Source organism: Rhineura floridana, chromosome 14, assembly GCF_030035675.1.
Source record: "Rhineura floridana isolate rRhiFlo1 chromosome 14, rRhiFlo1.hap2, whole genome shotgun sequence".
Taxonomy (NCBI): Eukaryota; Metazoa; Chordata; class Lepidosauria; order Squamata; family Rhineuridae; genus Rhineura; species Rhineura floridana.
The window spans coordinates 7170230-7197772 of NC_084493.1; the positions used below are offsets into that span (position 1 = coordinate 7170230).

Below are 27543 nucleotides of genomic sequence, written 5' to 3' on the forward strand. Positions count from 1 at the left end.
TGATTGACTGACTGATAACACAGACTTGCATTTTATTTCAAAAGGAATTAACTAAAGTGAAAATAAATTACTGAATAAAGAAAATTCAACAGCATATACTACTCTTGGGGCAGGGGAAGCTGGGCTCCTGCTGGGAGGAAGGGCGGAATATAAATAAATAAATAAATAAAAGCTTCCTTATATCAAATCAAACCTCTCCTAGACAGTGTTGGACACCTATTCCCATCAGCCCTAGGAAGCATGACCAGTGGTCAGAGATTATGGGAATTGTAGTCCAACATCTGGATGGCACCATGTTATATTTATTTATTTATTTATTTTATTTTATTTATATACCGCCCTAAGCCCAAGGGCTCTCTGGGCGGTGCACATAAAATAAAGCAATCAGGAATATATAAATACAATAAAACAATAGAATCAAACCAACAAAGGTAAACAAAAATAATCAAACAGTAGCAAAATACAACAATACATATAATAATACGCATTAAAATGCCTGGGAATATAAAAAGGTTTTCACCTGGCGCCGAAAAGATAGCAGCGTCAGCGCCAGGCGCACCTCATCGAACAAACCATTCCACAGTTCGGGAGCCACAACCGAAAAGGCCCTATTTCTAGTCATCACCCTCCGAGCTTCTCAATGGGATGGTACTCGGAGGAGGGCCTTAGATGTTGAGCGCAGTGTACGGGTAGTTTCATATTGGGAGAGGTGCTCCACCAGGTATTGCGGTCCCATGCCATGTTGGCTATCCCTGGTCTATAGTGACTGCCAGCTGCTCTCTTTTGATTCACACAGGAATCTTTCCCAGCCCTACCGGGAAATGCTAGGGAATGAACCTGGGATTTTCTGCATGCAAAGTATGTGATCAACCACTGAACTACAGCACTTTCTAATAAATAGTGCTTGGGGAAAAAATCTTAGGTACCAGTTCATCTGGGCACCAACAAATTTGCCACAGACATCAATGAATTTGAAAAAAGAATGGTTCAGCCACCGGTAAGGATGATCATCTCCGATAATGTTTCAAACATCTATGAGTTGCTGTAAGCTCTCCTTATCCTCCTGCATTGCTTTGCAGATGTGGACAGCAGAGATACAGTTCAAAAGTGGAAAAGCTCCAGCCTCCATTTGCTGCTGCCATCAAGCTGTTCCAGCTGCTAAACAGAATCCTGTTTTTTGTATTTTTAAAACCACACCAGTATCATCTGGGACCAGTAGCAAAAACAGTATGGTGTGAAAGACCCAGGACATTGAAATAAAATTAAAAAGTAAATTGAATTTGACATGAAGGAAATCAGAGATGGCACTTGAAAATAAACTGGAGAAAATTTCGAACAATGACAAAACATGCATCAAAATGAGAAATATACAAGATTTCTTGGGCAAAAGCCTTTCACACTGTGTGGCCCAGATGCTGTGACCAGCAGAGTGCTCCAGATGTATATGGCTTCCCAAAGTCCTTTGATTCAAGGTATTATAAAATTGGAGTCTACTGCACATTATCTAGGCAGCTCCAGGCAGCCATTGGCTATATTCCTAAATTGACTAAATGTTGGGAAAACAGAGAGAGAGAGACAACAATAATTCACCCTCCAAGATCTGCTGAGAACGTCTTGTTTAAATAAGGCTGCTTCTTCCCCTGGTATCCACAGCGAATCATAAGAACATAAGAACATAAGAAGAGCCTGCTGGATCAGGCCAGTGGCCCATCTAGTCCAGCATCCTGTTCTCACAGTGGCCAACCAGGTGCCTGGGGGAAGCCCACAAGCAGGACCCGAGTGCAAGAACACTCTCCCCTCCTGAGGCTTCCGGCAACTGGTTTTCAGAAGCATGCTGCCTCTGACTAGGGTGGCACAGCACAGCCATCACGGCTAGTAGCCATTGATAGCCCTGTCCTCCATGAATTTGTCTAATCTCCTTTTAAAGCCATCCAAGCTGGTGGCCATTACCGCATCTTGTGGGAGCAAATTCCATAGTTTAACTATGCGCTGAGTAAAGAAGTACTTCCTTTTGTCTGTCCTGAATCTTCCAACATTCAGCTTCTTTGAATGTCCACGAGTTCTAGTATTATGAGAGAGGGAGAAGAACTTTTCTCTATCCACTTTCTCAATGCCATGCATAATTTTATACACTTCTATCATGTCTCCTCTGACCCGCCTTTTCTCTAAACTAAAAAGCCCCAAATGCTGCAACCTTTCCTCGTAAGGGAGTCTCTCCATCCTCTTGATCATTCTGGTTGCCCTCCAATTTGAGATTGGTAGAAAGAGCTTTTTAGCCAATGAGAAAAAGGACTGAAAGAGCTCACCATTCACAGAAAAGCAGGCAAATAAGTTTCTCATATCTTATGCAAATATAGGGGGAAGGTGACTGATTCGTCCTATCTACATGGCAGTGAATCCACACGTGCCCCGCCCTTTTGTAAGACAGCTTCCTACACAAGCGTACTCCCATACAATCAGACCATTTAAGGCAGAGCTTGGAAAAGTTACTTTTTTGAACTACAACTCCCATCAGCCCCAGCCAGCATGCACTGGCTGGGGCTGATGGGAGTTGTAGTTCAAAAAAGTAACTTTTCCAAGCTCTGATTTAAGGTGGGAGAAGAGTGCTCACAGATATGGAGATGGTTAAGATGACTAAACCCTTACAGAACCAACCACACTCTGTCATTCTCTCTTTCACTTGGGAGAGGGTGGCTACCATCCAGCATTGTTATTCCACACACATACTTATCATGTGGAGGTATCTTACTAGTAATAGTAACGGGTTTATTATTTATTTAATTAATTTATGTCCTACCCTTCCCCCTGAAGGAACCCAGAGCGGCAAACAGAAACAAAACAAATTAACAAGAAAAAAGAAAAAACATACTAAGAACAGTAACAAAACAAATGCCAAAACAACAATTGCAATGAAATATATTATAAAACACAGTTTAAAATATTCTAAAACAACTTAAAAACATTTTTTCATCAGTGATCTTTGGTGGGTTGCCAGGAACAGACCGCTTCAGTTTATCCACTCACCCTTCTCAACCAGTCAGTGAATGTGTTCAACAGATAGCAGGATCACCGCCCACCCCATGATGGACCAGTGGCTACGCACCTCCCAGCAGCCATGTGTTCAAAAGAGCTGTACACATGTACAGTTCCTTCCCAGAATTAGGAGCCCTGATTGGACCACATGTAGAAATCCACTCTCAATAATGTTGAATCCATGGATACAGCAGTGGGCACATTGGCATCAAACCGCATGACCACGGGGCACAATCCTGCTGCCCTTCATGCAGTCACTGAACTGAGGAGGGGAGGGAGAGCTTGTGTGAATAAATGGACTGCCTTCAAGTCGATTCTGACTTATGATGACTTTATGGTAAGCGGTATTCAGAGGGGGTTTACCATTGCCTTCCTCTGAGGCTGAGGCCCAAGGTCACCCAGTGAGCTTCATGGCTGTGTGGGGATTTGAACCCTGATCTCCCAGGTCATATGTTGTCCAGCACCTTAGCCACTATGCCACACTACGCCACAATGTGTGAAGAAGACCCCTATTATTCTGGATACACACACACACACACACAGAGTGTTATGGGTGAAGGAAATGACAAGCGAAGTAAACGGATGTCATCACAGTAGGCAGCCTTTGTGAAGCCTGCTCCTTCGGGGCCTTTAATCTGTTTGGTTAGGCCATGCATGCTAAATGACTAACCTGTGTGCGCCAGCAGAGTGGTAAACAGCAATTACAAGGGCAGAGAAAGGAGACAGCCATTAATGCTCTCAAACATCCAAAAGCCCAGGAAAAGCCCAACCCCAGACCACTCCACATCTAAAAGACCCAAACCAAACAAAATTGCAGATTCCAGCTAGTTCCCTAATTAACAAGTTGGCTTGGCAGACATTTGTCCAGAGAGACTTTCTGCAGACAGAGCCCTTGTGTAATGGGAGAGAACGTTTCTGCTGCCCAAAGTCAACCCATTGTGTGATCTGTGTACACACACACACCCCTACACAAAAACCAAGACAGAGAGCAAAATCTCTAGCTTCAAATAAAATTAAATGAAGGCATGGCTTGACCCATAATATATCTACATTTAATGCTTATTATATTCTAAACATTGCAATTTAATGCAAATAACACAGAACAAAAAAAATGCATGCATTAGAAGAGACAAACTATAAACTATACTCTCTCTCTCTCTCTCTTGTTGTTGTCATTTAGTCTTCTTAAGAATAGTTTATACTTAGCACAACAGCTTGTAACATTCTGAATGGAGAAAAAAAATAGCCAAGGATCATTTGGGTGAAATTGAATTGAACTGAACAAACTGGCGAGTTTTGTAAAGAGATGAACATGAACTGGAATTAGTTCCCTTTTAGACATGTTGAACTTGATCTTGAACTAGCTTCTTTTTAAAATGAACTTTCCAAGCTCTGATTACAGGTTCCACTTCCTTTGTTCTGTTGCTGAAAGTCTTTTATGGTCAAGAGGATTGTCTCTGAAACTTTGCTGAAAACATCTCAGAATCTGAATGATCCCTATTTATCTGTACAGTTAGCTACATCCAATTTAACATATGGCAGATATTGAAAATGACTGACTCAAATGCAAAAAACGTGAGCTAAACCTTGAAAAATCTTGGTATTTGAATTTTAGCAAACTTGAATATTATTGGTAGCACCACCTTTTAGTGAGGTGACCCTATCACAATATTTCAGAACATCTGGTTTTGTTGATAAGGGCACTTAAATTTCTGGCCAACTCACTGTTACAAATGGCTGAACAAATCTATGTACTAGGTTTTCATATCAAACAAACAAATCCTTTTGCTTGAAAAGAAATTGGGAGGGATTTATGACCAACACTGGTTTTTAATTTTTAATTTTATTTTATTTCATTATTATTTTTTCTTTGTTTTCTTTTTCTTTCCTTTCATTGTTAAATTTGCAAATTAAAAAAATAGAACTTATGACGACTCTAAAATAAGTCCCTTTTCAGGGCAAGTCTTTCCAAGGCAGCTTACAATAAAGAATGAACAATACAATATAATAAACACACATTATAACATTGCTGTACTTCTGTTGCTCACTCTCCTCTCTCCCAAACAATGAAAAAGTCCAGGAGGGCAGCACTGCCCAGGTTTGACTTCCTTAGGGGAACTAAGCACTTGAGATTTAAGGCATTTTTGTCGTATTTGCTTTCCTTGCAAATGTACAAGCAGAGCTTAAGTGGAGTGCATGATAAAAACAAGTGTACCTTTCACTTTCACCGTGTAGAAAGCAGCTGCATCTCCACGCCTCCAAAATATTTTGGCACACTCGTTCTCGGAATGAGGCACAAAGAGCACATCATGAGTCAAACTCCTCTCTAGCATTCCAAAAATAATGAAATTAAGCACAAAGAGGACAATTCTTTCTCCAAATGTCTGGACCTTACAAGACAAATAGGGGCAGGGGAGGGAAGAAAATAAGAGAAAGTGAAGCATTCTGACTTCCAGTAAAACGTTTTATAGTTGTTAATGTAAGTGACTAGTATGAGATTAGCATATCTGAATAGGTGAGCTTCAGCAGGATGAAAACAAGGATATACACTTGTTCCAAACATGTGAGATTTGCACAGGAGTTATTCCCAGCAGATAGGGATGGAGAAGAAATTTGATTCAGTTTGCATTTAAAGCTAAATTAATCAAATTCACACTTTCCAAAATAATATGAAAATCGAGAAACAGCATCCTTTGAAATTCACACTTATTCAAATATTCCAATGCAGTTCTCTAACCAAGCAATGTTTACAAAAATGCATATATTAGGGGAAAGTGTGCATAAAAATAGCACACAAAAATGCATTATATTGGGGAAACTTGCTTTCAAAAGTAGATAATTAGCTAAAATTGCATACAAAAATGTGTCTAGTAGGATAAATTCACACTAAAATGCTGAAGAATGTTCATGAGGGTTTTTTTTTTAAAAAAATTGCAAACTGTTGCAGAACTGTGGAAAATCAAATTTAAGACAGGAAAAATGAGAAAGTGAGAGAACTGAAACTGACAGATCCTTCCACCCATACCAGCAGATTACACTTTGTATAATAAACAAACATGGCTGGAAAACAAGTAAGATGATGACAGATGGAATCAGGAAACCACCAGAGAAAGTGGTAAGGAAAAATTCTGAATTCTTATTTTTATCTGTTTTGTAACAATGTTTTACATGTTTTTATGTTATATCTGTTTTTAATGACACCGTTTTATTGTGGGTTTTTGGGTTGTATTTTTGTATACCACTTATGATACTTTTAAATATTAAATTATTTAAATACTTTTAAATATATAAATAAAGAAGAGAACACACAAAATGGACTAATTTGTTCTATAGTTATGGGACACCTACACAGAATAGGCATATGGTGTCTGATCAGCTGGGGAAATGGAAATGGACTGCCTTCAAATCGATTCCGACTTATGGTGACCCTATGAATAGGGTTTTCATGGTAAGCGGTATTCAGAGATGGTTTAGCACTGCCTTCCTCTGAGGCTGAGAGGCAGTGACTGGCCCAAGGTCAGCTTCACGGCTATGTGGGAATTCAAACCCTGGTCTCCCAGGTCATAGTCCAACACTCTAACCACTACGCATGCTGGCTCTCTGATCAGCTGGGGAAATGTGGTAAAATAAAGAGATAGAACATACAGAGGTGTGTCTAGTTGCATTAAAATTAAGAGGAAAGCACTGAAGGAATTTTAGATCAGGAAGTCCCTTTAAACAAGAACTTCACAAGATAAATACACTCTATGTTTAAATCACCCAAAACAGAAGGCACTTGTAAATGGGTGTGTAAGTAAGACACTGTGCCAAAGCTCTTCCCAACAGATGGCCAATCAAGCCGCACTAATGGTGCTAGGCTATTATTGCTAATGGAATAACTCCGTTATCTGATTGCCTCTTCTAAGGGGCAAAGTGGGCAGAAATGGGAAATGACAAACCAGCAGATAAACTGAAATGCGGCCGAGGAAGTTTACTGGCTTTTATAATCTGTGGAAAGTGGGGGTATAAAGGAGTAAAGAGGAAATATCCCTGACAAAGCATCCTAACAGGGTAGGATACCTATATACAGTGCCTTGCAAAAGTAATCAGACCCCTGACCAATGCTCTCATGTTACTGAATTACAAATGGTACATTGTTATGTCGTTCTGGATATTATTTGGTACCATTTTCCTATGCATTTGTATTACATTATCTCTCACTTCTGTAGAATGCTCTTTGGTCTTCATTTTCCTTCAGATCCACAGCATGACCAATGATCCTTCAACAGTCAGGTTTTAATCCAGACAATGTGACAGCAACTTCACAGGTTGGTTCAATGGTTCACGGGTGGAGACCAATGGTAGGATAATTGTGTCCTCAATAGAGCAATTTCTTTCATCTGTGTAAACTGGGAGCTTCCACAGCACAGGGGTTGAATACTTATGCAAGCAACATGTTTCAGTTTTTTATGTTTCTTACAAACATTTCCCAACATAACATGGCCATCTCTGCTATCTTTTCGGCGCCTTTTGAAGACTTTCCTCTTTCAACAAGCCTTTTAAGTTGAGACCTATCCCAGTCTGCATCTGTGTCAGAATTGTTTAATATGTTTTTTAATAATGTTTTTAACCCTTTTTTAAAGTTGTTTTTTTTTAAATGTTTTTAATGCTGTTTTGTTAATGTATTTTAAGATCTGTTTTTATGATGTTTTAAAGTGTTTTAGTGCTTTGTTTGCCGCCCTGGGCTCCTGCTGGGAGGAAGGGCGGGATACAAATAAATAAATAAACAAACATAAAACCAATGTCACCTCACAATAACTGATGTTGAGTTTCAGTGTTTCAACATGAAATATCATACAGAACGAAATTACAATGTACTATTTGTAATTCAGTAATATGAGAGCATTGGTCAGGGGTCTGATCACTTTTGCAAGGCACTGTATATGTATATACATATATATATGGCTAAAATGCATGTGACATAAGAGAGGCATAAAAACAGCTGTAAGGACCCCCAATTTGGAGCTGCAGGGGAGGGGAGAGATGCAAGGTAACTTTAATTTTTTCCCTTATGCCATTTTATGAGGAAATGCTAACCACCACTCTATGTGGCAAACTTGTCACTACAATTTCTCAGTGAAGAATCATCACTGTATTTAGACTTTGGACTGCTTTAAGACTGTGATTCTGTGACTGTCCCTGTTAACTCTCTGCCTGCACCCCACTTGAACCAGAACACTCGAGGCCAGTGTGATGTCAGACAATATTCCATCCTCCCACTTCCGGAGTGAAGAAGGTCAAGGTCAATGGCAAACACTAATTATAGCTGGATAGCACCAAGGCCAACCCAAACGCATGGATGCTTGGCCCCTGCATTGAAGTTTTGGTGACACACAAGTATTTGAATCAACCAAAGCTCTGTTTGCACTTTTGAAGAAAGTGCATGGGCAAAAGGTATGCCAGTTCTGCCCCCACACCTGTTGGCTGCACCTCCAACCTCCATACAGTGAGCAGAACGGTCAGAGGTGGAGCTGGCAGGGATGGAACCATGTATGCGCAGCCCCATCACATTTAATGTCCACAGACATTCTTCGAATGCATGAATAGGGTTTAATTAATCAACTAGTCAGAAACAGAAATGTGTTTATCAACTAACAATTCTATAATCGGTTGACAGCCCTCAAGAAAATTGTACCACCACATGTTGAAAATAGGGATGTAAGAAGGCATCGCTTTTTGTTCCATCCTGTTTTTGACGCAAGCAGCATTGTTGCCATTCCACCGCAGTTCATCTTCTGCCAAAAATGTTAATTGTCTCACTGTCCACTGTGGTGAAATTCCACTCCATTAATTTCAATGGAAGGAAACATAATGCAAATAGGTGGGGGGAGGAGCCATAATGATTTGCGGGAAGCAAATACCAATTGTATTCACTGGGTTGATTTCCGTTTTGAACGTGGGGAAAATAAGCCAGCATGTGCCATTTCGACTATTTCTATTCTTGTTGGAATTTTCTGACATCCCTAGTGGAAAACTCACAAAAGTGATGCTTTCAGGAGAGATTTCAGAGGCAAGAGCTTTTGTCTGTTCCTGCCACTACTTCTCATCATTCCATGCTATTCCAAATTCTCTGAAACCTAGATATTATACACACACACACAAAAACCCATTCCATAATATATTCCATAATCATCACTAGTCCTGTTTTAAAAAGCTAGCACATTATCAGTGACATTTCTACCTGTTTCAGCCCGTCACAGGAATGATCATCAGTCTTCACTACATCTTCAATAAACCACCACGAATGATGCAAATAAATTGCTAAAACTAAAAAAGAACGAGAAGTTTCATTTAAAATGGCAGCCACAATGATACCAAGAGTTCACACTGGTTTTCAGAGACATTTTTGTTGTTATTATGATTATCTATATACTATATATATTTGACTAAATGTTGTCATGCTGTAGTTCATGTGGCTACAGACTGATGGTGCTGCAAACAAGAGTGTGATGAGAGGCAGTGAATGGGCAGCCCAGACAAGCCATGGAGTGACACTTGAACAAGTTGTGGCAGCCCCACAACTTCACTGACTCCTCCCCCTGGCAGCCTCAAGACCTCTGCCCCTAGGATCCAGATCCCCAGGCCAGCCGGGGCTGTTACTAGCCACCTTCCTCCTCTCTGGCCAACCTGGGAGATGCACTGCTGCTGCCGATTAGGATGAAGAGTTGGCCTGAGTGGTGGGAGGAGCAGTGCAGGGCAGGAGGAAGGTGACCAGAAGTGGTGGCTAGCTGGCCTAGGGATCCGCTGCTGCCGCCGCCATCAGTTAGCATGAAGAGTCAGCCCAGGTAACATGGCAGCTGCAGCAGCAGAAAGGGGAAGGTCTGAGGGTCACCATGGGAAGAGTGGGAGTTAGGGGACGAGGAGGGGGTTGGCAGGCAGAGTGACCTGAGTGCGCTGGGAAGCACTGACCCCCTCATTAATAATTATGGTTCTAAACCATAATTAATTATTAATAATTATTAACAGTTATGGTTCTAAACCTTCATCCCATAGGATCCCCAGGCAGTATATAGAAACAAAGAATTCAGACCAATATAAATAACAATTAAAATTAAATCAGAACAGCAACCATAAAACCAATTCAGCAGCAGACACAGAATTATCTGTACCGAGACTGGCATTCCTCCCCAAATGCCACTACAAAGATATGTGTTTTAAGTTGACAATGGAATATAAGCAGAGAGGAGGATGTCCAAAGGTATGGACTTCCATAACTGGGGTGCCACCACAAAGAAGATCCCCTCTTGAGTCACTGTATAACATGCCATACATATTATGCGTTATAGACATGATTTTTTTTTCCTGTGGCATTTCTGGCACTATTTATTTATTTATTTAAAACATTTTTATACTACCATCACTAAGCGGTCCCCAACGATAAAATACAGTTTAAAAAAATCAACACATTGACATACATCACAATCCATAGTATATCAACCAATGGCCACACAAACTTGGTATTAACAACTTACAATACCTGGGTAAACAGACAGGGCTTTAGCAAGTATCAGAAAGACATCAAGATGTTGTGGTTTTCCTAATTTTGAGATAAAGTTCTCAGCTCAAAGAACGTATATTTAAAAATTAATATTTTGGGACAAAATACATTTAGAAATGTGTACATTGAGATACGTGTTTAAATACAAATTTTCGTTCAGATTAAAAAAAACTCAGAAAGAGGTTTGGAATGGATTTATAGATGAACACTATTTACAGGTCATTGCCAACACTCTGAAGTGCACACAGAAGACAACGGCGAAACACTGCAGTCAGTGTGTTTTGTTCTCAAATGTCACTGCAATCAATGAATATTTCCAGAAAGAAAAATACAGTTGTGTGCATCAAAGAAAGATCTATGCTACTGAGAGAGAGAAAACACCAGGGAACAGAAGCTACACAACATTTAATGGGGGGGGGGGAGGAAGTTTATGTACCAGTAAGTGAAATGGAAGAAGTGATGCATTTCAAACCACAAAAGCTGGTTTAATAGGCCTGTCATCAATTGCCTATGTTAGCCCCGGGACTGTACAAATGTTCTAAGGCACATAGATAAAGTTGGTTTCTCTTCACTAGCTCCCAAGTGAGCTTGAAGGGTAAGAGCAATCAGTTAGTTAACCTATATTTTAAATAAATTATTAAAGCATGAGCCAAAATGTTGTTTAGGTTGTTTTTAACTGTTTAAAATTGTTGTAACCCGTCCCGGGCCCTCTGGGTGAAAGGTGGGTGGTGGTAATAATAATAATAATAATAATAATAATAATAATAATAATAATAATAATAATAATAATGAAGAAGAACAAGAAGTTACATGCAGGCTGTGAAAGAAAGAAGAAAGGGGAAATTGCAGGTCCATAATTACAGCTAGGCCCAATTCATTACATATTCCATACTCCCTTGCACAGGGTTTTCATAAGTTTTCTTTAGGAAGCATGAGAAGCCTACCTAACCTTCACCTTCCCACGGTACTTGCAAGTGCCATTAGGTGCTACTTCACTACGTAGCAGACACACGAAATAACAGACACACAGAATAACAGAAGCCCAACATCCATGAGAGCTGTATCTGTTTAATAGCAAGCTGGTCTGACTCCAAGAAGCACACACATGAGTTTTACACACACACAGAGACTAAAGGAACTTCATGAAAAATACATGGAACAACTTGACTTTTTTATGACACATTTCCTGTGCTATTCGATAATGTAAAGGAGCAGAGGGAAAGTAGGGTAGTAAAGCTGACACAGCAACCGTCACATCATATTACTTGGATTACTTTGCCTGTTACAGATCTTTTCTGCAAAGGAGAGGAAAAGGTATCTTCGTATCCCAGATCCCTATTAATATACAATGGTAACTGGTGCCCATTGGGACTGGTAGGGAAGAGGACAGGGAGGCCAACTGTAGGTGGAGCCAGAGCCAACTCATTCTGCTTTTGTCCCAATCCTCCTCCTCCTCCTCCTCCCTGTTGAGTTCCACAAAGTCAGCAGTGAAACCAAGAAGGAGGAGGAGGCTGACAGCCAATACCACCCACTGAACTTGCTATATGAAGCCAGACAGGTGGAGACTGGCTCAGGGCAGAGTGAGGTTGTTGGGACAATGCCCTATTTATCCTAATGAACCAGCCTCCACTGTTAATATATTGACCTTTTTAAAGAACATGTTTATACTAGGGGCTACCACCCCTACTCACTTCGCTTGCCCACCCCAACCAACCCCCTCCCCCAAACCACCCACCCCTTAGAGAGTTTGCCCAAACCACCCACCCATCCCATTCCCTTAGAACTTGCCAAAAGCCTTTTATGATCCTCCCGCTCCTTCTCCTTTCCCTGCTCCATCTAATGATGGCGACACAAAGGAGAAGGGCAGGTAGGGTCACAAAAAGCTTAGACCTTCTCATGTGTTAAATAGCTTTGTGAATTTTAGCTATCATTTTATTGTGTATTTATTTATTTATTTATAAAAAAGATTTGTATACTGCTATGTTGTTGAAAACATCAAACCAGTTTACAACAGGTTTAAAACAACAACCATAGAATTTTAAAAAATACAATAAAAGCAAAAGTCTATTGTGGAAAAAGCATGTTCTTAATTGCCTGCATAACAGAAAGTTTTTCAGCAGGCACTTAAAACTTACAACAGACGGCACCTGCTGAATCTCTGTTGGCAGAGCACTCCAGAGATCTGGGCCGATGACACTGAAGGCTCGCTTTTGTTTCAATGTTAAATGAGTCTCTCCAAGTCGGGGGACAACCAAAGCCACTCCTGCAGAAGATTTCAGTGATCAAGTTGTTTAGGGCTTTGTAAAAACCTTGAACCTGGCTTGGAAGCAGAAAATCACAGCCAGTGCAGATGTTTTAAAAGTGGTGTCACATGTCGTCGACCATATGCTCCCATAAGCAGTCTGGCCATTGCATTTTGCACCAGCTGGAGCTTCCGAACCAGAGGCAAGGACAGACCCACATAGAGTGCATTGCAGTAATCCAGTCTCGAGGTTACCAATGCATGAACTACAGCGGTCAGACTATCCCTGTCCAAGAACAGCCGCAGCTGACGAACCAGACAAAGCTGGTAAAAGGCACTCCTAGCCACAGAGGATACTTGGCCTCTAGTGACAAAGATGAATCCAGGGGTACCCCAAGTCTATGGACCTGGTCTTTCAGATGGAGCATGACCCCATCCAGAACAGGTAACCTGCCTGTCTCCTGGACATTGGAACCAACTACCCAAAGAGCCTCCATCTTCCCAGGATTCAAGCAGTTTATTGGCCCTCATCCAATCCACTACAGACATCGATCCAGAGCATTCACAGCCTCTCCTGATTCAGATGGAGAAATAGAGCTGTGTGTCATCAGCATATTACTGACACCTTGCTCCAAAACTCCTAATGACTGCTCACAACGGCTTCATATAGATGTTGAATAGCACTGGGGAGAGAATAGTACCCTGCAGAACCCCTTAGCACAAGTGCCAAGGAGCCAAGGAACACTCACCCAGTGTTATTCTCTGGATGCAACTCTGAAGGTAACAGTGGAACCACTGTAATACAGTGCCTCCAATACCCATCCCACTGAGTTGGTCCAGGAGAACCCCATGGTCAATGGAGAGGCAGGAGGCCGTCGATTCCACAGGTTGAGGTCTTCCTATCCTTTATTGTCATATGGAATACCTAACTGCTGTGATTTCAAAAGCAGCAGTGTAAAATATAAATTTATTACCTATTGCATGGATTACAAACAGTTACACCTAGTTTTATAATACAGTGGGAAGGCATTATGGCACACAGTGTTCCATGGAAGTACAAGGAGAACTTTTTGTGTCCAATACTTGTTTAAAAATTGACTCTTTGTCATTATTACAGGTTGATGTCAGGAAACAGTGTGTTCTTTTGATCCCCTTTTATACCTTGTCACAAACCATTACCATCCTGCAATCATATTCAAGGAGGCTTAAGGGAGAACTCAATCTTAAGGTTTCTAGACACAGTGATTATAAAATATATGAAGGGAAGCTGTAACTTTGGTTCTCAATGTGCCTCAGCTAGCAAATCTAAAAAAAATGGCAAATCACCAGACAGTTGAGAAAACAGTTAAGGAGTTCAGTAATGAAATAGGCCTATGTTTTTAAATAGGGTTATTGATTAAAATTCAAACGTATGCATAAAACAGAAAGATAAAATATGGGGGACAACATGTTTGCCCAAGCGTTTTGCACTACACAAAAACTTACTGATAAACAGTAAGTTCTTTGGAGCATTTGCAGTGGGAGGGAAGTTAAAAATGCTTTCATATTTAAGAATTCTTAAAGCAATTCCACGAAGTTCATAAATATGTACGAGAGTGCATGCATTTTAACCCCACCACCACCGCCACACAAGTTTCAGTTTAAATAGGAAACACATTTCCAAAGTATATTTGCCACGTATCCATTTATGCAAACTGTTGAGAGAAATTAAAACAAAATCTGTTTCAGTGCTCCTTTAAACAGTAATATAAGTGTCAAATAAGGCAACTCTTGTTACCTGGCCACTGCCATAGGGTCTAGCAGCAAAAATCTGGGGCACCCTCGACCTCTTCCCACAATAGCACCATGCTTTTGCATGCAAAAGGTCCCAAATTCAGTCCCTGGCATCTCCAGGGAGGGTTGGAAGAGACTCCTGCCTCAAAACCTGGAGAGCTGCTGCTGCTGAGGGTGAGCAAATCTGTTTCCCACCCATGTCACTTTCATGTTTTTACCAGTAATTCCATTCCATTTTGGCATTAAGGTGCAATTTTTTTAAAAAAAATAATAATCTCATAATACATATTTATACGTGTCTTTTCTCTCAAAATGCACATTTGAATGCCTATTTTTATAAATTTAAACTGTCAAGAACTGTGCTGCACCCAACAGAGAACTGCAAAATCTGGTGAATGCCTCAGGTCCAATCCATTTATTAGTCTAAGAAATGACGATCCGTTCATTTCACATAGAAATTTTCAAATACTGAACCCCTCAAGCATTCCTAGCTGCTGCCAGTCAGTGCAGACCAGGAGTGGGAAATGTCCAGCCTGAGGGCCAGATGTGGCTCATCGGGCCTGCCTATCTGGCCCACAGCCTTCTCTTTGGCCTGCCCCCACATGCAGCAAAAAGGCTTAAAAACAGCCACCAAATGGAGCTAATCTTTTTTCCAGTCTAACTGCCACTCAGGGACCATTGTCAAGGGGATCATAGCTGGGGAAGGTTAGTTCTCTCCCTCCCATGTGTTGTGACCAGCCCCCCCCCCGAGTTGCAATTAGGCTTGAAAGAAGCATTAGTTCCAATGGATGCTGTTTTAAAACCTAATTGCTGTTTTCAAGTTTAACTACAACACGAGAGCAAACTTTGTGCTGCTCTCTCTCTCTTAACATTAGGCTATAAGGAATGGAAATGGACAGCTTTCAAGTCGATCCCGACTTATGGGCGACCCTATGAATAGGGATTTCATGGTAAGCGGGATTCAGAGGGGGTTTACCATTGCCTCCCTCTGAGGCTAGTCCTCCCCAGCTGGCTAGGGCCTGCTCAGCTTGCCACAGCTGCACAAGCCAGCCCCTTCCTTGTCCGCAACTGCCAGCTGGGGGGCAAATGGGCTCCTTGGGACTGCAGCTTGCCCATGGCTGCACAGGTGGCAGGGCACGTAACCCCTGAGCCGCTCACCGTGGGGGTGATCTTTAGCTGGCCCTTGACACCCAGGAGACACTAGCGGGGATTTGAACTCACAGACTCTGGACTCCTGCTAAATCAGACCAAAGGCCTACCTAGTCCAGCATCTTGATCTCACAGCTGCCAACTAGATGCCTATGGGAAGCACACAAGAGGCTTCCTTGAGCACAATAGCACTCTCCCAATCATATTCCCCATCAGCTGGAATTCAGAGGCATAACTCCCTTGATGCTGAAGGTAATATAGCCTTTGTGGCTACTAGCTCGATAGCCTTATTCTCCACGAATTTGTCCTTAAGATTAACCCTTCCCTCCTCATGCACTGTGATTACTACAAAGATCACCCCACACAAACACACACACACAGAGTTAGGCTTGGGAAATTCCCTCAAGCCTAACTGGTGTGGAGGTGATGGTGAGAGTGGGAGGCTGAATGTACATGCGTGTAAACAAATGAATGAATAAATGGGCGTGTGTTCTGTGCAAGAACTGATGTATGGGGGTGAGGGAAGGGAAGGGCTGTAGCTCAGTGGTACAGCCTTGCACGCAGAAGACCCCAGGTTTAATCCCTGGCGTCTCCAGGTAGATCTGGGAAGGATCCCTGCCTGAAACCCTGGAGAGCCACTGCCAGTCAGTGCAGACAACGCTGAGCTAGATGGACCAACGGTGTGACTCAGTATAAGGCAGCTTCCTATGCTCCTATGATTTGTATGAACATGTGTTTGCGTGTGCAGATGTGAATGAGAACCCACCAATGACATGTGGCCCCCAAAAGGTCAGCCATGAGGGAATGTGGCCCTTGTGCTGAAAAAGATTCCCCGCATCAGGCAAAGAAGATACTGAGCTGGAAGGATCAATAGTCTGACTCAGTATCAGGCAACTTCCTTTATTCCTTTCGACCTTCTGTTCTGAAGCTGAGTTCTAAACATTTTTAGAACTATCCAAACCAGTGTAAGGAGCACTCAATAATACCAAGATCAGGGGGATTAATATTTATATTTATATTATATATATATATATATATATATATATATATATATATATATATATATATATATATATATATATAATATTTAATATTGTATATATATTTTATATGTATATTCAATTTACATCCTACCCTACCTCTTGTAGGAGCCCAAGGCAACAAACACGTATTTTTTTTTTAAAAAAAATAAACCATTCTAAAAGCAGTTAAAAACATTCTCTCAGCCAATGATTTCAGGGTTGCCAGGAACAGTATCTTTCAGCCATCAAATGCCTGAGTAAACAGGAATGTTTTTAAATTCCTCCTGAAAGTTAATATGGGAGCCCCTTGGGTGGGGAAGAAGCTATGAAGGGTTTGTGGAAGGTCTGCAAGTCAATTCAGTTAGGTGCATAAATGAGCGTGCTGGTTTCAGTACAGTTTGGCCAGCATGGTAGTATCCATGAGAGGGAATGAAATGTGCCTTGCAAATGAAGCCACCATGTTGAATGCATTCAGGAAAGAGCAGGGCAAATTGATACCTTCCTCTTTCTACTAATATATGCAGTGACGTCATCCCAATGAAGGGGGAAAAGCAGGGTTGGGGAAGCAGTGACCTTCCAGATGTTGTTGGACTCCTATCAGTCCCGGGCAGCATAGCTAATAGTCAAGAGACGATGGGAGTCCAGCACCTTCTGGAGGGCCAGAAGTTATCCATCTCTTCCCTCAGCCCTTATATTATTTGCCACGTTCATCGCAACAATGACGGTTGATTTTGAAGGAGGAAAAAAAGCGATGGCTTTGAGTTCATTGATTTGGATACTATGGAAAGCTTGGGAAGATGCGTACCAATACCCACTAAAAGGGCATGGAAGCCATTATGAAAGCATTTTGGAAAGTCCAGATACATGTGACAAGGCGGGAAAAGTTTTCAACATGAAAATCTGCACAAGAGTAGAAGTGAAATGTGGCAAAGAAAAGAAGCCAATGGAACAATACCCACAGAAGTGTGTTTTAATCAAAGCAACAAGTCAAAGAAAATGAGTTATAAACTTGCTCTAAATTTCCTGCCAAAACTTTTTTTTTTTGGTTCAACTCCTAGAAAAACAGTCCATATTCAAAGCCAATACGGATATTGGATTACACTTAAAGAAATCCAGCACTTCCTTCTCTCTTTTTGTTTTCGCTTCAGCTGTCGATTTTACTACACACACACACCCAAAAAACCCCATAAAGAATTTATAGTGGTAGTCCCCAGTTTGGAAGATTATTAATAATGTAATTCTTAAAGAAATGTCGCTTAGACACCCAGAAGAAAAGTACAGCCCTACCAATGCAGAGGAACGGTGATAAGAAGAAACTTAGTCCTCACTGCCCCAGAAATCTGTGGAATATGAAGCTGCATTTTCCTAAGTCAGACCACTAGTCCAAGCTCAATGTAGCCCAGTGTTGCTTAGCCCAAGTGTGGTCCACAGACCTCCAGTGGTCTATGAGCTTCATTCAGGTGGTCTACAGCGCCAACTCTGCAGAGCAGTGTAGCCATGTATGCGTATGTATGAAGAACAGTGGGTGTGTAAAGAACCACAGGTGTAGTACCTGCTCCGTTGTTCTTACAATCTAGTGGTCTGCCCCGAGGATGAGTAGGGTAGACTGGAAGTGATGAGGGGAGGAGGCTCAGCCTTCCGCAGAGGAGTAAACCTGCAGCGGGCAGCAAAATGGGGAAAGGTCCTGAGCCAGGAAAAGAGGTTGACAAGGCCTTAGAGAGCTACAATTCCTAGAGTTCCCTAGGACGTGGGACTGACTGTTAAACCACCCTGGGAACTGTAGCTCTCTGGCAGGAATAGGGCTCTGTTAGGAACTCTCTCCATTTATTAACGCCATTTCATTTTAAAACGTCAAAGTGGTTTACAACAAGTTTTTAAAAAACCTTTACAGTAAAAGCTGTTAAAAATACAGTAAAAACAGAGGTCAACTATATGACAGCATGACTGTTAAAGTGGCATAACAGTGCTTTACATATATAGGGTGGATGTGGCCTGAGCCATATGGAAAAGTGAAGGAGGGGAGGAAAGCTACTAACCTGTATACTTATCTTGTGGATCATTTAAAACCAGAAGTGTATGTTTACTGTTTTCTTTATACAGAGGAAGGAAGCGCATCAAAGAAGCTTCAAGTTTAACCTATAATCAAAGCAGTTATTCATGTTCATAATCTGCAACGCAAAGTATAGTAGGGACAAGAAGGAGAGCAGGAAAATTATAATTAATAGCAAAAAATGCCATATAGCTGTATGAAGTTGGGATCAGCCTATGGTAAGTGGCACCAAAGTTCCAAACACTTGTGCAAGCACATAATTGTTATAACAAACTAGGATCAAACCACAGTTTCTGATCCTGGTTTGTTAACTGTGATTTGAACAAACCAGTTACCTATATTTGTACATAAGAGAAACTACAGTTTCTTCCAGGCTGTAACAAGAAGCTTTACGTTTCCTGCCTTCAGGCAGGAAGGAGGAACACATGAAGGAGGGAGGAACACATGAACCCAAGGTTTGCCACCACAAATTCTCTCTACCCAGAGAGCTTGTTGTCCTGGGTACAAATAAAGACATAAATAAACAAACAAACAAACAAACAAACAAACAAACTGTTTTTCTGTTAATTCTCAACTAGGCCGATGTGTGTTAGCTCCTTTGAACAGCCTAAAACACTATATAAATGCTATTACTATTACCACTAAATAACAAGAGAATGTATACATCAGTCATAGCATTTATAAAGCAATCAATAAGATCAGGCTGCCCAAATGCATTTGTTATTTTCTGCAGGGCGGGTGTGTGTGTGTATTAATCCCTAATACTGTGTGGTAGAATATCCTGTGATTTTAAGATGGATGGCCGACCAGACACTAGTAAGTATACTAAGCAATGGAACTGACAGAAAAAAACTCAAGTAATTATATGGCCTGTTTAGTTCCACTGTCTCAATAGTCCAGAATAGATATCTTCAGATTGAGTCCATTTTAATTTTTTCATTATAGAACTTGATTAGCAAAGGGTCAAAATCCAAGCGTCTGTTAAAACTGGGGTGATGGGGGTGGAGGGGAGCAACAAAAGGCCGATGTTACTTAATGGCCTGGCATCACTGTAGATTTACTCTCTCCTTTCCTTGATCCCCACCCCAAATGCAGCAGAAAGTAAAAATAACATTTAAGTTCTGACTGTAAACCACAGTAATGAGCATACTTCTGAATCAAGGCCAAGGCTGAATCCTTAGCTCACCCTATTGTGTCTCGCTATTGTAAGGGTGCAGTGTCACTTAGCATGTGAAGCTCCTCAGTCCCACCTCCCGCTCTCCCCAACTGAGCCCCAGATTGGATGCTAGCACTATATCCAGACACGACAGGCTGAGCTAAGGACAGAACAACAGCCCTAACTCGCTTGTATCTGTCCGCCCCACCCACCCCCAGTTGTTTTATTTAGCCTTGGAAGCCATTATGTTCTAGAGACACTAGAGGGCATTACAAGAGTGTCTTAAGGCAGGCATTCTTTCCTCTCCGGCTACATAAAAACTCACCTTGGGTACGCTGGCTTTTTCCTCTCACCCCTGGAAATTACTACATACCATGTTCCAAAACCGCGTGAAGCAATCGTTTCAGTTAGCTTTTCTTTTTAGTTGCTCCAGCACAAGAACGTAATACATTTATAGAGGCTTTTACACACACACACACACACACTCGTCTTGTACTATCAATAGTGACATAGTGAAAGGATGCCAAAATGAACGAGGGTTGGGAGAAAAACTTCCCTATTTCCAGCTGGGAACAGCCTGCACCACAGACCCAGTCTCTAAATGTTTTATCTAGTCTGCATCGACCTGTTTTGTTCAAGCTTTCTATGACAACCAAATGCACATTAGAAAATGCTAGTGTCAGAATCAAAAACAGCCTCTGGTACTAAAAGGAAATCAACTGAGAACCATTGTGGTGTAGTGGTCAGAGTGTTGGACTAAGACCTGGGAGACCAGGATTTTAAGCCCTACTCAGCCACAAAGCTGGCTGGGTGACCTTGGGCCAGTCACTGCCTAACCCATCTCACAGGGTTGTTGTGGGGTTTAAATAAGGAAGGGGAGAACCTTGAGCTCCTTGGAGAAAAGGTGGAATACAAATGCAATAAATAAATAAACAAACTGTATCCAAGCAATCACAGATTATGCCATAACAGGTTTCAATCTGTGATGTTAATGTCCTCCCAACCCAGGCTTATGGGGAAGTAAAATCTGCAGCAAGGATCCAGTGAGGGACTTCAATCACACACCCAAGGATTTGTATACACCCAGTGGGATTGTTGACATTTTTAATTGAACAAGAGATACATTTATCCCCATACCATAATAAAGACCACTTTGGAAAGCCCTCTAAATTTTAAGAGTTGTTTCCTACACGGCATGGGCAGCTCCAGCCTGAGTGATACAAATCAAAAGCCTCCTTGGGTACAGCAATCAAGTCAGATGCCGTCAGATGAACTCGAAACCCTATGATCTGCCCAGGGCTGGCTCCAGGCTTGAAGGGTCTGCTCTTTGCAAAGTACCCACTAGTGACCCGACCCTGGTTAGCAGGTCCCTGGAAGCAGCCATTTTAATCTCCCACAGTGCCCCAGACTGCCACTATGTTAGGGGCATTATGGGAAATTGAAATGGCTCTCTGCTACTGTTGTTGCCACTGTATAAGCCCATAGCTGGGGGTCAGCAGGGCAGGCTTCAGCATCAGAGAGCTGTAAGAACATAAAAAGAGCCCCACTGGATCAGGCCAAAGGCCCATCTAGTCCAGCATCCTGTTCTCACAGAGGCCAAACAGATGCCTATGGGAAGCCTGTACATGGGACATGAGTGCAACAGCACTCTCTCCACTTGCAATTCCCAACACCTAGTATTCAGAGTAGGGATGGGATCCGTTGGCCGGTGCAAGTTCAAAAGCATTCCGTCGACCTAACAGGTTGGCATCCATTTGAGTTCATTCTGTGTCCGCCAGCTGCTACTTTTACTGATCCGTGTTTTTTCACTCAGAAAAGATATTGATGTTAATATCAATATTTTGAAGGGAAATATCAATATTTTTAAAAGAAAATACCAATACATTATCATTCTTGCAATCGGTGTTTTAGAGGCAGATATTTTCTTTTTAAAAAAATTAAGTCCATTTTCAAAAATAGCCGTGGAAATTCACTCCATTAACATCTGACCCTCGGCAATTGAGAATAAGCGAAATAATGGAAAATTCAGTACCGAATGTGAAGCTGGCAGAATTCAACACATTCCTAATTCAGATGCATAGTGCCTTTGACAGTGGAAGCAAGACATAGCCATTATGGCTAGTAGCCACTGATAATCTTATCCTCCATGAATTTGTCTAATCCTCTTTCAAAGCCATCCAACTTGGTGGTCATCTTGTGGGATAAGCCCTAGCAGGGCCCACCAGCTACTCAACGGCACCAACTGCTGTGGCTTGAGCTAGGTCTGAGGCTAGAACTAAGTCAAGTGAGCTGTTGTGGGTGCCCAATGGGGTCAGGTTTCAGTAGAAAGGAGCAGGTGTGGAAAAAACAATGACCTCTACAACTGGCAGCCAATAACACTACTCTGGATTGGTTTGGGCTGGTCTAAATAGTGGGAGCCTGAGCATTTGCCCTTTCCTGGTCCAGAGAATCAATACATTCTGCCTGCTACATTTAAAGCTTCAGCTTCTCCCCTGGAGAACATACTCTGCTATAGCTCTAAATGTGTATGGTCAATAATAGCATTTGCCTGTCCCAGCTGGTAGCTTTTGCTTGTTTTCAATTTCAGCACATACGAATTTAAGTTGTATTTTACCCTCTTCTGCTATGGACAGTCTTTCACTCTCATCTTCAAGAGATTAACTTCACGGTGTTAGCCAAGACATCTTTACAAAGAATTCTGGTCAAGGGTGAGTCTATTACGCTAATATCTAGAAAGAAGAAATAAAATATACTTCCTTTTTCTCTTCCTGGTATAGAGAAAAACTCAGAGGCAGGCGATGGTTCCTCTAAAAGTTTTGCATAGTATGCCTGAGCAGCTGCTTCTAGAGCCTCAGGCTTTTCGACTTTTACATCCACTGGATAAAGATGATCTAGAAGAAAACAGAATGTGAAATATTGACCTGTTTATGTGCATTGCTCGAGTTAGTAGGCTGAAACACAACAAAAGCATCAAATTCTGCTGCCAGGTATGATCATTGCCATGTGGGGAACATGCAACGAAGTTCTTCAGATGTTCCTTTACATAGCAGTGGAGTAGTGGTCTGCTACTAAATATGCTACTTCTCACTAGGACTGCAACATTTAAGAAATTAATTGGTTAGATTAATAGATTAAAAAATAAAATTAACCTTTATACAAGTAGTTATAAAAAGTGCAGACGCCATGGGATATTCTAAGAAGAGGTATTACTTAATTTTCTTCCTCAGGGATGGGGAAGTGCGGCTTCTGCTGGACTCCAGTTCCCATCATCCCTAACTATTGGCCATGCTGGCTGCCGCTGAAGGGCGCTGAAATCCAGTAGCATCTAGCTGGCCACCCCTGCTCTAAGAGAATGCCTGCTATATACATACATGCATCCTAAAATATCCGTATCACCCAGAGAACCATGTTATGGGATGAATTACAAATGTAAATAATAAATAACAATGACAACTATATATCCTTTTTTGCTTCAGAACTATTGTTTCATTCATATTAAAATGTAACCAATCAATTGATCAATCAAGCTCATGATTGACCAACGAAGTTTTGTTTAACTGGGTGACAGCCCTACTTCTCGCCATACTCAAACCCAGATCGCAATAGGGAGTACAGAAGTAGTTCACAACTTTTTGTAGGACTAATCATTCTATTCCTAACATAGATGGGCCAAGAAATAGGAATGAATATAAACGGATAGCAAAACTACAGAAACAGTCTTTGCTCTTCCACAGTAGCCAGAACCACAAAGTAACTATAAAGTTTAAAAGCAAAGCTTGGAAAATGTATCTATCTAATTTTTTATGTTATAACAAAACCACAGCAATAACAACTAGCTCAAAATGGTCTCTCCTTAGATTTCTGCATAAACAAAGAACTGGACATTTTCAAAGTGGCAAAACAAACTTGAGAACTATTTCCTTCAAACGTGCTCCACTATATAAAATTTCTCCTTTGGTTTTCAAAATCTTCAACCTTGCAGCTGAGATCCACTGTACATTAAATAATTTCTCCACTGTTGCACATTCAAACCAGAGACTATTAAACTGGAACTAGTTGCCTGGTTCATTGGATCTCAGGACAGACACACTCACTGTTCTGCCACTTCCAGTGCATCTACCTGTCTTTTCTGAAAACGGGGGCACACACGACACTAGTCAAACCCTGCCTCTTTTTACTATAAAATCTGGTGGGATCAGCTCAAGTGCATTTTTTTTTAATTCCACTTCAAACAGATTTTGCAACTGCAACTGATTGGTAGATCAACCCATTGCCCCTCCAGGTGTAGCCAATGGTGTAGCCAGGTGTAGCTTTGCTGTAGACGACTAGTATGCTCATACTCTATGCCATAACATTTTGCAAATCAGAATCTGCATTATCCTTTTGATTATGGACATTTTCTAGATAAAATACTTGTTTATGCAAAAAAAGGCATATTTAGCAATACTCCTTTTCATATTAATTTGGGATAGCGGGGGGAGAAAAGACAAAGTCTCCAACGTTGTGCCACGCTGTTATCTGCTCCCCAGCTCAGAAAATGAGGCATAACAAGCCAGACCTAAGTATGGATCCATTTGCCAAACATTTGTCCACTCTTGCCCTGAAGCCTTTTTTTCACATGAATACATGGCGAGAAGTTATAGTTCACCAGTCTTTGAGACTCAATTAAATGTCACATGCAATACATGTTTTCCCACAAAGTGAAGGAATCCTGCGGGAGGGGGAGAGTTCGGGTGGTGAGATAGCACAGAAAGTGTTAAATCCACCCCCCAATCTTCTCTGTTCCCAACCACCCCCACTGAAAACTTGAGCTAAAAAGGAAGTTGGGCTACCTGTACACCCATTTCCTTGCCATTACAAAATGCCATTCAGCAGGATGGGCTTCAAAATTTCTTACTGGGCTTCTTAGGGCATCTTCCTAAGGCATAATACTTTCTAGCAATGTTAGCCAAAATGTTGGGTAGTGAATGAATCTGAAAATGAAGCCGTATCAATTCCATTTGTGTTCGAGAGCATGCTAGCATATCGCAAACTGAGCAGCACGACACTGGGCCTGATCAGATGCCAGTATAATGTGGACCTGGTGCTTTTTTGCAGATCCTTTAAATTTGGACTGTTTACATGACTTATTTCCCAACACGCGTGCATTCAGCTGCTATTGCCTTTAAATCCGGATTAAATCAATGCACTAAAACCCCGAATTTGCTTTGAAAATCCGCACCCGCTTCAGTGCACACCTACTGTTCATTAGCTTATCTTCACTGTTTTTTAGATCCTCCCTTACTCCAATCCTTGCACTGCCTATGGGCGTCATTTTGTTTCCTGCTGATGATGAACAAACTTCTGGTAGCTCTAGCCTTCCTTTCCCCCACTTTCCCCCCCCAGCAAGTTCCCTCCCTCAGTCCTTTAAACTAGCTATGCGCTCCGTTTACTCGCTATTTTACTTTACGAGCCGGGTCGGGGCAGTGAGGGAAGAGAAGGGGTGCTGCGCTGCCCCTGCACCTCTCTCTGGGGGGGAGGAGGAGCCGCTTCACACTGTGCCAGTTTGTGGGGAAGAGACCAGGTGGGTATTTAGGGCCGGTGCTCGGGGCACAGGTGGGAGAGCAGCCCCTCCTCCTCCCCTCCCCTCCCCTCCCCTCCAAGGTGGTGGTGGCGGCGGGGGAGCAGTCCTGCTGGCCAGAGAGCAGGACTTGCCGCAGGATGTGCCAGGGTGACCCTGCTTGGTTTTCTGGAGGGGAAGAAGAGGGGGGTCAACCCAACCCCCCCATCTAACACTTTCCAGCCGGGATGCAACCGTCTCATTCACAAAGAGGTTGTGTGTGCACACACACACACAAATATACACACTGCACACCATGAACATTTCATTCCTTCTTCACAAAAAAGGGCTTTGTCTAGAGGAAATGAAACTGACAACAGAAAAAAAGTAAGTTGGTGTCAGTTGCACCCCCACTGTCTCCCGGCTTAGCGTGAAATTGACAGAAACCCCTCCCCTTCTCGATTAGCGATGTTCTGGAGGGAGTTAACATTTAAATTGGGGCGGGGCCACAAGGAAACAACGATACTAATAAACACGAACGTGTGTGAACAACACAGCGAATTGGAAAGTAGGGAGGACGGATGTGTGTGAACCGTGGAACTTTATCGCAAAGGGGAAAGCTTCAAATTCAATATGGATTTTAGCTCCCATGTGAACCTGGCCACTGTCTCGTTAATTTCCATTACAAAGCTTTAGCTAACACTTTGCAGGAAATAAAGCTTGCTTAAAACAGAGAGAGAGAGAGAGAGATGTTATATAGGCCCTCCTAGAAGTATACTGAACAACCATATAAGGTAAAGGGGCTCCACTCTACATTAGGAACAAAATGAGACATCATTATTATTTAATGCGCTAATAAGATATTTTTGAATAGAGGAATGCTCTGCATGATTAATGCCAATCTTATTTTTAAAGTCTTTATGCACAGATTTAAGTTGACTGGGTGTGTGCTCCATAAACAGCATTATGTGTGGCATTCCATATACGTAGCTGAAGAGCATAGCATACGACATAGCACACTGCATTCTATCCCAGTAATGCTTGAATGATGGATATGACATTTTGTTTGTCCTCACTGCAAAAATGTGCCAACACAAACCTGTTAATCTTTCAAAATTTCTTAGAAGTTAGGGTACTCTTCACAGTATTTCATTTGAACTTGTGTGATTATGAACAATATTTAAAAAGACAGTAAATAACACAGGGTAAAATATATTATTATTATTATTATTATTATTATTATTAATCTATATGCCACCCTTCCTCCCAGTAGGAGCCCTGGGTGGCAAACAAAAACGCTAAACACTCTAAAATATCATAAAATCAGACACTAAACTATATTAAAACAAAACATCTTTAAAAACATATTAAAACAAAACACCTTTAAAAACATTTTTTTAAAAGCTTTAAAAAACGTCTTAAAAAGCAATTCCAGTTAAAGGACATGATGCATACGAAATCAAGCAGTCTGTCATCAGCCTTTTTTCCTCCCTAACTGTGACAACCCAATGAGCTGAGGAGATGAATTTGTTTCCTGAGGATCTGGCTTCTGCTCTCTCAACGTGGTGGCTTAACTTTTTGATGCTGTTTAACGTAAAAAAGTAAAAATAGGGGCACTTCTGTACTATACATCTCCTTTGCCAGGCTGACCACCAGTTCATTTTCTGTCTGCCTGACCAACACCTGCAAGAAGAATTCGCTGCACACAGCTAGCACAGCCCGGTGGACTCTGAATTCTTTCCCTCCATAATCAAAGTCACATCTTTAGTTAGTTACATCTTGGAAGTATAGACTCATGGATAAATTAGTTCCTTCTCCGCAACCCACCCACCCACCAAGAATTAACAAAAAAGCCTAGAGTGACATCATGTTCTGTTGAACCCATCAGTAAATATATTTTAATTAGTTGTACAAATTTAATTTACTTTAAAATCTGGGTGTTTAACTTTTCAGTAGGAGAGATGGTGCTGCATTTTCAGTTCAATTTCTTCAGCATGTCTCAGTTTCCTCAAATGTAAAATGAGACACACATGTGCCAGTCT

General features: G+C 41.6%; 1 protein-coding gene across 4 annotated transcripts in view; it reads right to left on the reverse strand.

Annotated features, from left to right (window-relative positions):
• The window catches only part of LOC133369867 (protein FAM169B-like), a 57289-nt gene that overhangs the window by 13156 nt on the left and 16590 nt on the right, over positions 1-27543 (reverse strand). For 3 of the 4 annotated variants that reach the window (XM_061595585.1, XM_061595586.1, XM_061595588.1), the window contains exons 2-5: positions 22719-22853; positions 18793-18891; positions 9254-9339; positions 5249-5423 (exon numbers count right to left, since the gene is read on the reverse strand). In XM_061595585.1, coding sequence (XP_061451569.1) covers positions 5249-5423; positions 9254-9339; positions 18793-18891; positions 22719-22853 — 495 coding nt within the window. Of the gene's footprint in view, positions 1-5248; positions 5424-9253; positions 9340-18792; positions 18892-22715; positions 22854-27543 lie in introns of all 4 variants that reach the window. The other variant, XM_061595587.1, reaches the window with a different exon arrangement.